At 40.9% G+C, this 15,357-nt stretch overlaps 1 protein-coding gene across 1 annotated transcript; it reads left to right on the forward strand.

Annotated features, from left to right (window-relative positions):
- The first annotated feature begins 48 nt into the window (after positions 1–48).
- Positions 49–15,257, forward strand: CAVIN4 (caveolae associated protein 4). The gene is made up of 2 exons (XM_064705670.1): positions 49–872; positions 13,133–15,257. Exons 1-2 carry the CDS (start codon positions 462–464, stop codon positions 13,793–13,795), a joined length of 1,074 nt encoding a protein of 357 aa, XP_064561740.1. The 5' UTR covers positions 49–461; the 3' UTR covers positions 13,796–15,257.
- Positions 15,258–15,357: the final 100 nt, after the last annotated feature.

A 15,357-nucleotide genomic window follows, 5' to 3' on the forward strand; every position in this document is an offset into this window, starting at 1 on the left:
AGACCTGAAGTTGTTTTGCTGGAAAAGAAACAGCCGTGCTAATTTTCCTGACCGCTTTTTGAATTCCCTCAGAGGAAAGCACTCCAGTAACATGAAAACAAAAGTAGATCTTTAAAAATATGCAAGTTTGCTTTCCTGCTTAATTAGCAAGTTACTTAACTTTCCTGGATTAACACTAATAACTTCATCAGTACAGAAGCGTGACCCTTTAAACGTATGTTCCTTTCCAGATATTGCTTCCTAATTTTAGGGGTTTCATGTTGCTGAAAGTATCTGAGCAATCATGTGTGGATATTTTGTAGTCAGAAGTATTTGACCAAGCTCCAGGAGCGGCGTTTCACGCCCTACTTTGAGCATCGCCGGAGCCAGCTGTCGCCCTGGCTCCCTGCAGCAGCGCCAGAATCGTTCTGGCAGGATCGCCCAAACTTCGCCTCCCTCCAACCTGGCTGAAGGCAGGCGGAATGGATCGTCGCGAAATCCCCTCGGAGGCTGACAAAACTCACCAAAATCGTCTCTCCAGCGTCATCGAGGAGGAGGAAGAGCAAGATGCGGCTTACACGATTGTGACAGTCCTGGACAAAGTGGCCAACATTGTTGACAGCGTGCAGGCGAGCCAGAAGAGGATAGAGGAGAAGCACAGGGAGATGGAAAACGCCATCAAGACCATCCAGATTGACATGCTAAAGCTTGCCCAGGCTCATGGCAATACAGGCTTCACGGTGAACAAGTTACTGCAGAAAACCAGCAAAGTCAGCTCCACCATGAAGGAGGTGCGGGCGCGCGTGGAGAGGCAGAGCACCAGCGTGCGGAAGGTGGCAGCAAAACAGGAGGAGATGCTGAGAAAAAACAAATTCCGGGTCGTGATCTATCAGGTAACCATGAACCTCATTTCTTGTGCTACTGTGGCTTTCCCACCTCCTCTTTGGTGACTTCTGGGAGGTGCTGGTTAACGAAGCTAAAGGTGCGGTCTGTCCAACATAGGAGTTACTTTATGCTTTCTTTAACACTGATCTGTGCTCCCCAATGCCTTTCAGCGTGAACCTACTGGCAGCAGCACACAGGGTCTATTATTAGTGTGGGTAGGTTTCTGAGCCAGTCGTGTAAGATTAACTGCAGATCAGCAAGGACTATTTGCTGCCTGTCCGAAGGGTAATATGAGGCAGGCCCTGTAAATCTTGTCATACAAACCATGCCTGACATTCATCTCTGTTATTTTTTTCACCGTATTAGGTAGAAGTGCAAATAGCAAAAGTGTTTTCAGGCTCCCTGAAATGCAGACTTTTTTCTAACACTAATTTCAAAACATGGTTTGTATAATTTGCAGCATTGCCCAGGCCTTCATACCGCTGACAAATTGGGACTTTTTTCATTGTCTCAGTCTATAGCAGTATATGTACAAACTAAGGCTCAGATCCACAAACCCTTCATGACAACAAATACTCCCTTGCATGGTCTACATTGGAAATGGTTTAACATAGCACTGTTCTTTCAATCACAGTGGGCAAGGAAATCATATAGTTTCTTTCACTGACCTTATTCTAGGATGTTCATTGTACATTAAAATAACTGTATTTGAAGAGAAGTTTCATGAAACAGCATGGTCTCACTTGCATCTGTACAAACAGTGCAGACAGTTCTGGGGTCTTGCAAATTAGTGAGTGCTGTGAAACACATTTGGTCTGATCCTGTCTTTGCTGGAACCTCCCAGCTTCTCAGGTCAGTAGAAAGTAGGAGTGTTTGATATTTTGCCAGAAGCATAGCTGCTCCTTTTTTACCAGCAAGTCACTAAAGCGTCTTTCAAATGAATTGTATTCCTCATTTGGCATTTTTGTAAATACCACCCCGCATGAGTAATACAATGCACCCCCATCACTCAGTTTTACACTCTGATCTTGCATCTGTTTGTACATAAATGACATCATTTGCAATGAATGGAGCCATGTGTTTCACTGAGTTTATACACCACAGTGAACAGCTGACAAATTCTTCATAACCTAGCTTTCTTAAAATAGTTCATTTTCCACTACTGGGAAAAAATAGCTGAAAAAATAGAAAAGGCTGAAGGTGGGGAATATTACCTCTTTAATGTTATATTAGTACCACATACAGCCAAATTGTGCCTCCCAGATTTTCTGACTGAATGACTAACTATGGCTGTTCAGGAGAAAGTACAGGCCAAATCTGTCCTATTATTACCATTATTGCATGCTGCATCATCATCTCGGAATAGAAAACAGGCACTTTCACTTTTTGCTTGCAAATCATTTCCTAGCTAAAGGTAATAAATCTCTGTGACTCCCTGGTTAATGACATAATGCCATTTCATTGATGGGCCTTTACCATAATGACTACAGCAGAACCAATGCTTTGAAAATATTTTTTCTTAAAACAGTATTCATTACATGATGTAAATTCTTCTGCTAGCAAGGCAAGAGCTGTTGTTTATTTTAAAATATAGTAAAATTTGGTCAAAATGGATTTACACACAGGTGTAAAGAACAGCTGTTGGTACTTTCAGATATTTCATACAAATGGGAGATGGCCCTCCCAGTGTGTGCTTTCCCCAAGAATCACCTTCAGTAGGAGTTTATGATCTCTCTGCTGGTTTTGCTGGACAAGAATGACCTGCACCCTGTTCTGTATGTTTAATTCTTAGGTGGTACTTTTCAGGAAAGGAAACAGCATTTTTTCCTGTCTTTCTGGTTTCCTCTTCCCACAGTGGTTTAGAACTGTCAGTGAGAATATGAGTGACTCCCTCCTTAACTTCCATCCCTTTTGTAAGGCAGACTGAAGAATCTTTTCCCACTTGCATGGAGGAGAAGCAGGATCCCTCTAGGATTTGCCATTTGACACTTTCCTGGAGAGGGATAACTGCAACACTGCCCGAAACCTGGAACCCTCTAGGTAGGCAAGAGTGCACTGTGACCTCAAGGCACAGGTACACTTAGGAAGGTCTCTTTCACACAAGTGCAGTGATTTTCACACTGCTGATTTGCACCAGGGCAGGCACACTGCTGCAGGGCCAAGACCTGAATGACTGGAGCTTGGCTGGGATGAGTGGGAGTCTGTTAATAGCTCCGGAGCCAGCGTGCTCCCTGCGCTATACGTTACCAATGGCTGTAACCAAGGTTTTTACTCTGGGCCTGTGATTGACACCTCTTCTGCACAGAGGTGTTCTTTTTTTCTGATGAACTATTTGGAACATTGTGATGGGGCCAATGACCCGTGTGCTGCTGGCATGGAATCTTTACACGGGCAAGCACATGTGGATTTTAGTTTTAACTTTTGCCAGAACATCAGCGTATGAGGAAAAAGGAGACACCAATTAAATGCTAAAGATTTCCTTTCAAGTGGGTAGCTTTGATCTTATCATTGATGGAGGGAGTAGGCAGGTTGAAAAGGATCATTGGCTGAAGGAGATTGTCCCAAGAGATCTCAGCAATGATGAAAGGAGTTGGCGATATCCTCACGTAAAAAAAGACAAAGTGATCATCCTTGAGCAGAACGATTAGGGAATTGAGAGCATTCATTTTTAGAAGGCCATGTGGTTGAGGAAAAGATTTGGTAGCAGGCAGCTCTCCTCCCTAGGCTGACTGCATGATTAAAAATGCCAGGTTACTTCAGACTTTCTAGTGAAGTCTTTGACCCTGGAGTGCTGTGTGCCCTGAGACTATAGTAGGGAATAAAAAGGATGTTGTAGGTTGTACAGGTCACTGCTCATTTCTGTTCAGGTTAGTCTGAATAACCAGCTGTAAGAGCTATCATTTCTCTGAAGTCAAAGAGCATTTAACAGTTTAAATCATTCTGAATAAAATATTCAGAAATTAAAGGGGATTTTTTTTTTTTTTACCCTGAATGAACTTGTTTCATTTGCTTTTCTGCATGTCCTGCAAGTCTCTATTTAAATGGAACTGTACAGGCACCAGAAAGTCCATGTTACTTTTACTGGGCTTTCTGTCTATTATTACTTCACAAAAGCACCATAAATGAGTAACTGCTCCTTATGAAGGGACACATGCATTTGTTTTACTCACTCCTGTCTGACATTTAAAATTAGTGGAGGTGTCATAAACCAAGATTATGGCTTGACTGACCTACACAGCAGGGTTACAGCTGATTTGTTTGCCCTGTGGTTGCTCCACTGCACACACTGGGAGAGGCTCACAGCAGCAGCCTTGTGTATGCCTCTGATATTATGCATAAATAATAAATAAGTTAAAATGTATGTGTCGTGTCTTGCTCACTGACATTCTGTGGCTATAATGACTAGGACAGTAAGAATGGTGAGATGAAGATGGGGATAATAATCTGGAAACCTGAGGTGGAAGCACCTTCATCTGAAGTGGCAGTAGAAATTAGGGTGTCAGGAGTTCAGGAAATTGCCATTAATTTGGTACCATTTGGGCATAAGAATGGCAGTCTCAAAAATGGCCCCGCAGAAGAAAATCCTTACTAGAATGGAGTTAAATAGCTCACCCAGAGCAGACTGTGCTAGGTGGCTCATATTTGATAATTTTTCTGTTTTGCAGAAACATAGGAGGTCTTATCCTTTCTCAAATTTAGGTACCTGATATCTTACCTCATATCTTACCTAGATAATCTGGAAAAAACAACAGGTGGCCGTGCATTGTGTTGAAATGTGAAGTGAAGTTTGCAATGGGTTTCTGAAGGTGCGTTTCTGTCCTTGTCAACTGCGTAATATCTTCCTTGAAAATCTTGATACAGAAAAGGTGTGATACTAAAAAAATGTGTTCAAAATTAGAAGCTGTTAGTCCATAGAAAGAAATATAGACAAGAAATCAAATTACTTTTACAGCTGGAATAATGTTAATTTTAGTGTACATGGTGCTAATTCCTGCACTTTTAGTTCTGATTTGAAAGCATAAATGGATGTCTTCAGTCCTGGAGACAACAGGGTCTGTACAAAACTGCCTTCTAGAACTCATGGGAAGACAGGAAATCCACATTGTTATTAAAGTGCAGCCTGAAAACTTAATGGGGGAAAAAAATAGTGTGAATTGACTGACTACCTCTGACAGCAGAACACTGGCCTCAGCAGCCCAGCGACACAGGGCCTTTGTTGGAGTCTTGTGGCAGAAACCTTATAAATATTTTTACAGCTGGGATAGGTAATTGCCTTTGCTGAGAAAACAGAGAAGAAAATAAACCCAATTATTGTGTCAGAGAGTGTCATGAGAGCCCTTTGTTTGCATTGTTGAGCCCAGTGCTCCAGTTCAAAGTGCAGGGCTGGCCCCGTGCTGTGCAGCAGCCACTAATGGAGAAGCTATCAACCAGCTAAAGAAAAACTGCGTTTCTAGTGACATGTTTTCAGGCAATGAGGAGAAAGAAAAAGTTTAAAAAAATATTAAAAAAACAGATGTTGGGCTGCTTCTATGTTCCTAAAATGAAATGGTTTGCATATTTCACAGGACTTTGTCCATACAAGCTGAACTCAACACCATTGGATCTGGTATCCCCAGAGCTGTTCCTTTGGGCTGATCCTCACAAGGGGACAGGCTGTCCTCTTTGCAGAGCTGCCATTGATTTTTCTCCACCTATTAGCACTGAGTGGTGGAAACAGCTGATCTTGGTTTACATTTGCACTGGGTGCAGCTGTTCAGGGCTTCCCTTGGGGTTGAGAACCCCCTTCCCTTGGGATTGCCCTGCAGGTCAGCACAGGAGTGCAGTTACAACATGAGCCTCCTGTGTTGTGTCTCTTCTCCATGGTCCTAGAGGCTCCTAGAATGGTCACCAGGAGCTGTGGCTGGCTGCTGTGGGCACATGTGTATCTGAGAATGGAATCATAGGTTGGAAAATTCCTCTTGAGATCATCAAATCCAGCTGTTCAGCAACACCCTTCATTCCTGAGGCACAGATTTGGGAATGGACTTGACTGGGGACTTGCAGCTGGGATTCATATTCTCAGCACTACTGAAGATAGCCAAGCTTGCAATTAGCCCCTTAGTACAGGAACAAAGTTGATCAAAACAGCACAGGAATGGAGATGAGGAATATGTGAAGTCACAAACAGGAGGTTTAGGATCTGGGACAGGACTCATGTTGCCAGGCATTAATTTGACATCAGTAACACAGATGTTTGTACATTTGGCCTGTATGTTCCTTTTCAAGTAAGCAGAGAGAAGTGTGAGGAGCCTGATTCTCCCAACCTGTTGTAGACATCTAATTCTGGATCCAGTTCCTACTTTATAAGTATCTGTTCTCCCCATACAGTTAAAGTGTTGTCCAGGAATGAGTCCATATGGAATTCTCACTTATACTTGAGAACTCTTCCGTGGTCTAGCTGACTTGTAGGAACACTCACCATGTGATGAATGAATGAATCAAAACATTACTAAATATTTTTTTCCTGTCCCATCACACTTTGTGATGCTTTTTACCCTTCAGTTGCAAGGGGCTTCCAGAAACCTTGGAAATGAGGAATTTCACCAGTTTGATCGCAAGCCTGCAAACTGACCTGCAGAGCTATTCCCTGGTCTAGTTCCATACAGCAATAGCAGAGCAGAGAAAGAGTGAAGCTTTTGTTTTCCCCTGAAGCTGCAGTCGTCCTTTTTGTGCAGCATGAGGTAGCCTGGAGCCGAGGGCTTCTCCACTGATGTGGTGTAACTGGGAACTGGCTGCTCATTGACTGCTGCAAACCACAGACACTGATAACGGGCAAATGAGATGAGTTCCTTTGTAGTCATTGTATGCTGGTGGTTGAATTAATGAATTTCTGACAGAATTTAAATAAAAGGGATGGGTATTAGGCTTCACAAAAGAGAAATGAGGGGAGTTGACTGTTCCAGACTGGTTTTTCACTGTGTAAAAATAATTCTAAGTGCAGCAACAGCACTTAGCCATAAAGTCTTCTATGCTGAAGTGTTTATCTGATAAAATTTCTTAGGTGGCCTTTTAAAATAATCCTGTTTGTCTCTCATCTGAGCAGTTTTTTGGCCTGCTGTCAGAGATTCTGAAATGACATATTTACAGAAGAAATTAGGGGATCACTTGAGATTTATAGAGCTTCACTCTTAACTGTTAGAATATGAGTCAAAGTACTGAATGATTTCTAATTGGTTATTCATCAGTGGTTTCATGTTGATTTAGAGCACAATTTCAAGGAGGTTTTTTAATGATTTACCTTGGCTACCAGTCTGAATAACAAATCATTCACCCAACATGCAAATTTCTAAGATTTGTTTAAAATATTGTGGCAGTGCAGTTTCCTGCCCACAAGCTGCCCATCATTTGCATCACCAGTTGTCACAGACACATCAGCAGTGCCAGAGCAGGCTCTGGGTTCCCTTTGACCATTTTACTGCTTCGTGCTCTGCTTCAGAATTGTCAGGTGATCGCCAGTCAGCCCCATCTGTGCTTGTGTTAATCATCACCTGCACCTTCTGTGTCATACACCCCAAGGCTGAAAGATCATTTGCTGTGACCTTTTCCCTGGGCAACACAATGACTCCAAGTTATGGAGTTTCATCAGTCTCTCCTCCCTACTTATGCTGTGAGCAGTTTCTTTAAGACCATTTTGGGTCTTGATTTTATATATACAATACATAATTAAGTATATATACATATATGTTATTTTAGATATATAAGAATGAATTATTTATTTAGTCATTCTGATTTTCTGAGGTTTTTTATTTTAAAAAGCTTTTTTCTGCTAAAATGTTGATTGAAATTAGGTAATAGTTGAGAGCTGATAACTGTTGCCTTTATTAAAGCTGTTTAGAGTTATATTTTCAAGCTATTTAGAAAGAGAACACAAAACCAGTTTTTAGCATTTCTTGCAAATATTTACATGCAATACAGTGCATTATCTTTTTTCCTCTCTGCCAGTTTTGGAAGCCCAGTCTGAGTATTGAAATACAAAGCTTTGAATGCATATACAAAAAAACACAAAAGGACAAGGGATGTGAAGCTCTTGAATTGGCTACATTCATTAAAATGCCCTCATATTCCATTAGTTTTTCTTTTCAAATGACATAAACTTATTACTGAAATTATCATTTCAAATGTTCATGTACTTAAGTGAAGCCTAAGTATTGTTCTACAGTGACATTATGTCGCTGCTTTGCTTAGCAAATCAAGTGACCTCTAAATGAAAACCATACATCTTCTTAAAGAAAATAAAAGTACTGCTGCTATTAATTATTGATCCCATCTGTGCTCCCAAAGAGTGGAAATTTATCTAGTAAGTTTGTGAGGGAATCTTTTCAACAACCCTTTTTTCTTTTCCCTGCAGCCTGGCAGTCCTTGCTGAAGGCATGACATTCTTCCAGCAGCCCCCTTTGGCTCCCTAGGGCAGCAGTAAGGGAAGGCTGCTTTAAGAGCCAGCCTGATCCTTGCCAGGACACCACGGCTGCAAAATACCTGAGACATTGCTAAACAATTTGCTCTGCCATTTGCCCCTTTCTCTTCCCAGAGAAGAGGAGAGCCTGGCTGTGCAGGCAGGGTTATCAAGCAGGCACATTCTGAAACAGCCTCTTCCCCTGCGTGCTTCAATTATCCTAGCATTGCCACCATGAGAGTCTCATAGGGTTGATTAGAGGCACTGCCACATTTAAGGTTATTTACCTACTGGTTTTAAGGTTTGAGCACGGTGGAAAAGTCAGCACGTTTCCCTTTGCATGGTTGAGAAGCAGGTGCACTAGCCTTCCCTCATAAATGCTTTACTATAGCCTATGGGGGAAAATGCTACTGCTTTGATCCCTTCCTTGTGGTTAGAATATGCCTGCAGTGCCTGCAAAATGCTCACTGTTCCCCCCCGCCCCCATGGGTGCTAAGCAGCCAGAATTCTGGCAGCTGATGGAGAGTTTGAAGAGCAGAAGGAGGGTTTGAAAGACACAGGCTAGGTCCACTTGAAAATTTTCTAATTGTGAATGAAATTGAAATGAGAGCAGGGGGTGAAAATACCAGTGATGGAGTCAGACTTTGTTAGGTTTCAATGCCATGCTGGCCTTCTTATCAAAGCTGAGGGTTACTTATATGTTTACTTTGTATTCAGCCTGGGCCTTAAGAACTCAAAATTCTTTGGCTAGACATATTTGAGAGGTTAAATACTAAAAAAATTGGAAAAAACAAACTTCAGTTTTAAGATGCTTTCTTAGCAAACTTGCCATGCTAGGGGCTTTACCAGCCACTCCTGAATTGTGCAGTTGTTCTGTTAGGGTGTTATACCTCAAAGCTTTGTCTATTAAAGCTTTTCCTTAAGCAATGGATCTAAATACCCTGCACCTACAACTGCAAAGGTCTCCAGGATTTTCCCTTACCATTCAACCTATGCTTTCAGTCCCTCCTTTGCTACCACAAAACCTGAAGTCTTTCTCCTTTCAGGCTTCATGTCCTTGCAGACACAAACATTTCCCCAAAACATTTCCAGTTTCAATACACCATCTAATCTGACTCATTTGTCCCCCTGCTCCTCCTACACCCATTCATGACACACAACTTCTCTTCTCAGCCCCTCTATCCCCTGAAAATTTTAAGCTCTACAAGCAAGGTACCTGAGCCATGGCATGCTTGCTCAGATGAACAAGCTTGGGAGGGACAGACAGAATGACTCAGAACACAGCCAGCTTCACAGGAGAGCACTTATTTCTTTGTGTCAGGACCCAGCTCCATTCTCAATTTGGTGGAAAATGCCTGAATGTTTCTGTGTTAGTGGAGGGGCCATGTAAGTGTGAGAAGGTGGGAGATGCATAATATGAGCATGTGTATTACACTTCTTGTACAAATCAAAGACAACTTCCAAATCAAATACTTACATGACAGATTTATCAACTTTTTTCTTGGAAGAGAAGGAAAAAATATTGTTCTGTTTGAAAGAGCTAAGTCTGTTTGCAGTGTGTTGAGTGTGGATAACATTTCAGGAGATTACGTCCAATGAGCAATTATGGCAAACAAACGCACAATAACCAGTGTGAGCACCCTCTGCAGGTGCTCCTTCTAGGAGGAGTGATAAAAGGGAAAGGGAATGCTCAGCTTTCACAGATTTGTTTTCTGATTCTGGCCTCTGCATGTTTCTGTGGTTTTCAGTAGATGAAGCAAGCAGAGTACACGTCCTATATGTTAATCCATAGACAGCCCCTATGACTGCATGCCTGTTTCCTCAAGGAATCATGTTTAAAAAAATTGACTGCTTGGTATAATATTTTACTGTGAAATAATCTCCTGTCCTCACTTTAGACCCTCCCTTACCTCCCATGAGTGGTGATGGTGGTGGGTACAAGTTCTTCCTAGCAAAATGCTTAAGCAGATTTTTAACAAAAATCTTGAAAGAAGCAGCATCAATGGCTCAACTCCCTTCTCATCCTCCCCAAAGATTGGACTGCCCAATCCTGCTATTCCCAGTCCCATCTGCTTTATAGACAAGGAGAAAGCTCACCCAATTTAGGACTTTGTTCTGTGCTGCTGAAATCAGTAGGTGTTTGGTCTTTTGGTTTTAGTGAGCTTTTAAAGGAGCTGGTAGCTACATGCTTTGACTCTGTCTGTGTCCCACTTGGTACTAAAGCTTCTTGTTCTTGCCTTAGGAAGGACGAGCTCCTCTCTTCTCTCTGCCCCATGGAAATCTAGTGATAAGAAGAAATGGGTTAGGAGCAGGAGAGAGAGAAATGAAGCAGATGAAAAAGCTCACCTACTGAGCCTAAATCACTGAATTTTTATTCTGAAACCTTCCTAACATGCTAGGCAGGCTCACTAATACTTTCCACTTCGGTAACATCCAGAAATTTTGAGAGGAGATAGAAACTCACACTAATCTTTTGCCTTGCTACACTTGATTCTGCAAGATGTGTGCAGAGACCAAGGAAAAGAAGAAAATCAAAGATTTGGCAAAGTTCATGCTGAGACTGTAGGAGAATAAAAATGTTTCTCAGGATCTGCATGCAGCTCTAGTTTCTGTGTCTCATCTACAAGATCTTCATCTCACATGTTCTTGTTCATAACTTTCGATTCTAACATGAGTAGGAAAGATAAAGTGCTCTGTTCTGTAGCTAACAGACTAAAAGTAAACACAATAAAAATCTAGCAACTGACAAAAAGTACAGACAAATTCTTCTTCCAAAGGAAGACAAATATTTCAGAGAAAATAGTGTCTCTGCCTTCCCTCTTTTTAAAAAGTAATCTTCATATGAAAGGCATATTCCTCTCCCCATATTGTATTCATCTCTGTATGTACTGAAATTTCAGAATATTCATTCTGGAAATAGTTTTGTTACCATTTCAGCTGAAGGAACAGGGTATAATTTAAAAACATTTTAAGAAATTACTATCCAGCTGTGTTTTTAGTTAATTTTCAGGAAAAAAGAGATTATGTTTATGTGTAGAAGTCTTTATATAATTAATGTTAATTTGCACGTTAATGAAGATTATTAGCAAAGCATTGTAGTTTTGTTCCTGCTGATTTTGACAGATGAGTTGAACAACATTCTGCTGTAATCAATGTAACATAATTTGTCCCTATTTTTTCTAAGCATTAACAACTATTTTAGTAAAGGGTTTTTATTGAAGCCAAGGCATGATGAGAGGCTCTTAAGTGGGCTTTCTCTGTCAAATAGCTCAATGTATGTTATTTTATGTAAAATAACATGACTCACTACTAATGAGCCACTGTGAAAAATGACAGACATCTTTTTGGCCGGAAAGAAGTTCACAGCAAAACATTCAGTTGGCCTTACTTGCTATTCATGGGTTCACAGCTTCAAGATCTCTCCTATTGTCTACATTAGAATGATAATGCTAAGGGTAGAGTCCTGGCACTGCCGTGCCCCAGAAATCAGCTGTTGTGGTTAGCACTAATGAGAAACAGCTCAGACAAGTGTCACACAGCTGTTGTACATACAGCTGTTTGCAGCCCAAGGGGCTGCTCCTCCTGGGAGAACAGCACAGGCACATCTATGTAAAAAGCTGATAGGGAAGAAGGAGGTGGCATTGTCTATCTCAGACCCCTCCTACAACGTACAGTTTTTCTGCTCTGCATGCACTGCACTTCTAGATAGAACTCACTGACACTGAGCCACAAATTTGTACTGTCCATGCAGACCAGGGAGACAGCTTTCTTAGAAGATTCTCTCTGTTCATATAAATCTTTCATTGCCATAAACTTTTTTCCCTTTTTCTTTTTTCCTCTCAGTGATCCTTAACCACTAGCTCATTCTTGGTAAATTTTTTTGTTTACTGTGGACAGTTTTTGGAAGTCTTCCATGTTTTTGAGCTTTGAGCCTCTAGCAATTCTTCTTTGGAGAGGCTGAATGAATTCCTAGGGCTAAGATATCTAGGATAGTCACCATTTCCAAGCATGCTGCTGATACACATTAGATGTGTCATATAAATATATAATTCTGATTCTGCATGCTCAAACAGGCCACCAAATTCACCACAGGAGACAGAGATGCTTGCTCAGGAATATCATACATTTCCAGATGGAATAAATCATGTTCACCTCAGTGATGGTGCAGGTGCTGAATGAATTGTGTGCTACTGGGTTTACCAAATAACATCTGCCTGCTTTACTGATTTGTGCCCTTGAGCAGCCAGCCCATGTAAGTTAGTACGGGGGAGCCATTCCCTTCTGGGCAGCAACAGCAGTGTTTGCTAAGTTCCAAACAGTCAAAAATGCACAATTGCCTTGGTAATAGCAGTAGACTGAAGCTACTTGTATCATTGAGATATTTGCTTGGATAGTGTACAGCTGACACAATTCCAAGAGCCTTTTTTGTCTACAGTGCCTGCTTTTATTGGTGAGGAATAATGGATCTAGGTCTGATCCAGAGCAGCAGATAAGTGCAAAAAAAAACCCAAAAAACCTAGACAAGTTTGGTCTGAAAACCATTAGAGGCCAGGACTCATAGGACCATTGCATTAATTAATTTCAGGTAGAACCACAGTGAAAAGAAATCTTTAATCAGGGATATAATATCTTTAGAGAACTTGGCACAGTTTTCTTTTGCCATTTGTGTTCTGCATAGATTGGGTATGATGGTACAAGCCTACCTTACTTTGTTACAGTATTATATTTCAGTTAGTACTAATTAACTGCAAGCCAACCAAAAAAAAAAAAAAAGCTTGAATCACCATCTTTTTGAAACAGACATGCTGGAAAATGACTCTCTGCTTTAATTCACAGGAGGAAACCGAGTGTCCTTCATCTCTCTCTGTTATCAAAGAGATGACACCAGGTGAAACTATAGAGGATGATTTCTTCCCACCTGATGATCTGTCTTCTGATGAAGAATATTATATCGAAGAAAGCAAAGCAACCAAGTTCAAGAAATCAGGCATGAGGCGCATTGATGACATCAAAAAGGCATTTTCAAGGGAAAATATCCAAAAGACAAGGCAAAATTTTGGCAAGAAGGTAAACAGGCTTCAAACTAGAATAGTAACCCCTGAGAGAAGAGAGAGGATCAGGCAGTCAGGAGAGAGACTGAGACAATCTGGAATAAGGATCAAGAAAACCATTTCACAGGCTGCTCCAACAAAGGAGACATTCAAGATCCATAAAAAAAGTAAAGAGCGAACAGGAGCCGAAGGTCAGGAGGGGATCCAGGAAGCCGGTGTACACATCGCCTCTGAGCTCCCAGCAGCAGAGCCCTTCACTGAAGAAATCTCTTACACAGAAGTGATCACTAAGGTAAAGAAAGACAAGAATAGTGCAACAAAAGGTGCTTCCCAGTCAACTGAAATAGGGGTGACTATCCCAGAAGTTGTCCTTAAGCAGGAAAGAAAAGAAGGAGGAGGAGGAGGTGATGATGATGTCCCTTTGCTAGACTTAAAGCAATCAATATAAGGAGTCAATGAGCACACACCCCATACTGTCCTCACTGAGCAAGAGAGAACACAGTATGTACTCACTCAGCTTTAGAAAAATGTGTGAATTTGTGTTCTATCACAAACCTGTGTTGGTGTTGTTCTGCCATCCACATAGATGTCTGTAGTGTTGTCTTCGTGACAAAAGTCAAGCCATGCAAACTGAATGAAGGGGCTCCCCCTGTGTCTCGGCGTTGTGCCGATAGCCATCGTTAATCCCAATGGAACTCACAGTGTCAAAGGGAGATGGGAATCTGCTGCATTTCCAAGATTGATTTAGCAGTCACTTTACAGCCTACTCACTCTCATCGTTTCATGTGCAACAGCATAAATTTATTTCCATTACGTTATACCAACTCATCTAATCAGAAAACAATAACAAAGCTATTACTTTGCTATTACTTTATATTAGCAAGAGGAAGAACTATGGAAAATGTCATTTAGCTGTACAAATATTATCACTTAAGGACCCTCACAGAAAAACAGGAAGAGCAAATTCCTGCTTTACCCATGGTATGAAAAAATATGGCAGGAATTATAGGGTTTTTTATAGAGTACATTGTGTTTTTCTTAGTAGAAAAGAGAAACTCCTGAAATGACTAGAGGTTATTTCCAGACTTCTGGAATAGGAAGGTTCATTGTAAGTAAGCAATGTGTTTTGTGAATTTATGGAGAAAGAATAAAAAAGAAAACACATTAAATATGGAATAGCAGAAGGAAAAAGGAAGGAGGTATCGTATTCATGTTTTGGAAAGAGGAGATTGTGAGAAAGGCAACTGTATGAAGCAGTAAAAGTGGAATAAGATGAATGAGTAGGTTCTGGATAAATTGAGAGAAAAATTGGAATATTATAACTACAGTTTCATTGAGATTTTTTAGAAAATTATTCTTTACAGAGGATCATAGGTTTTATGAATATAACTGACCAGACAAGGGAATTGCTTTGTTTTCCACTCTCTGTGTTTTTTCCGAGCTTCACTGCAATTAAAATCTATCCTACAAAGTCACAGATGTACAGGGCCAATCCATAACCCAATTCTTTTTTTCCTATCATCGTCATTATTGACCAGTCACAGCCTCAGGGATTATGAGACAGACACCCTTTGGACTATGGAATGCTGTTTATTTGCAACTCTCAGGAGCCAGTGCCCTGACATCAGATATGTTTGTAAACATGACTGCTACAGTGACATGGGTGCAGGACTGTATTGCTCTCTTCATTCTTAAATGGAGTTGCCTTCAAAGCACTTACCTAAAGCAATGTTAGTCATTTACTCTCTGTGTGAAACTTGTACAATATTGCCAAAAGCTGTATGATTGTATTTAATATTTCGGGTTCATTTTAACAGAAGAACATAACTTGGTTATCTATATACATTGTTTGAAGACTTCCAGCTAATTGTTAATCTATCATTCAAATATAATTAGTTTGATTTCAAGTATTCTGCCTGCCAGTTCTTTCATTTAGATTGGTGTACATCCCACTTGAAGTGAAACAGCTTTAGCAATAGTGACTAGGGAACGCTGGTTGGGGAAGGTCAA

This window comes from Zonotrichia leucophrys, chromosome 2 (genome assembly GCF_028769735.1).
Source record: "Zonotrichia leucophrys gambelii isolate GWCS_2022_RI chromosome 2, RI_Zleu_2.0, whole genome shotgun sequence".
Taxonomy (NCBI): Eukaryota; Metazoa; Chordata; class Aves; order Passeriformes; family Passerellidae; genus Zonotrichia; species Zonotrichia leucophrys.

Coding starts and splice junctions, on each gene's coding strand:
- CAVIN4 (XM_064705670.1), top strand. CDS start 462: ATGGATCGTCGCGAAATCCCCTCGGAGGCTGACAAAACTCACCAAAAT. Junction 873..13,132: donor TCCGGGTCGTGATCTATCAG/GTAACCATGAAC, acceptor TTTAATTCACAG/GAGGAAACCGAGTGTCCTTC.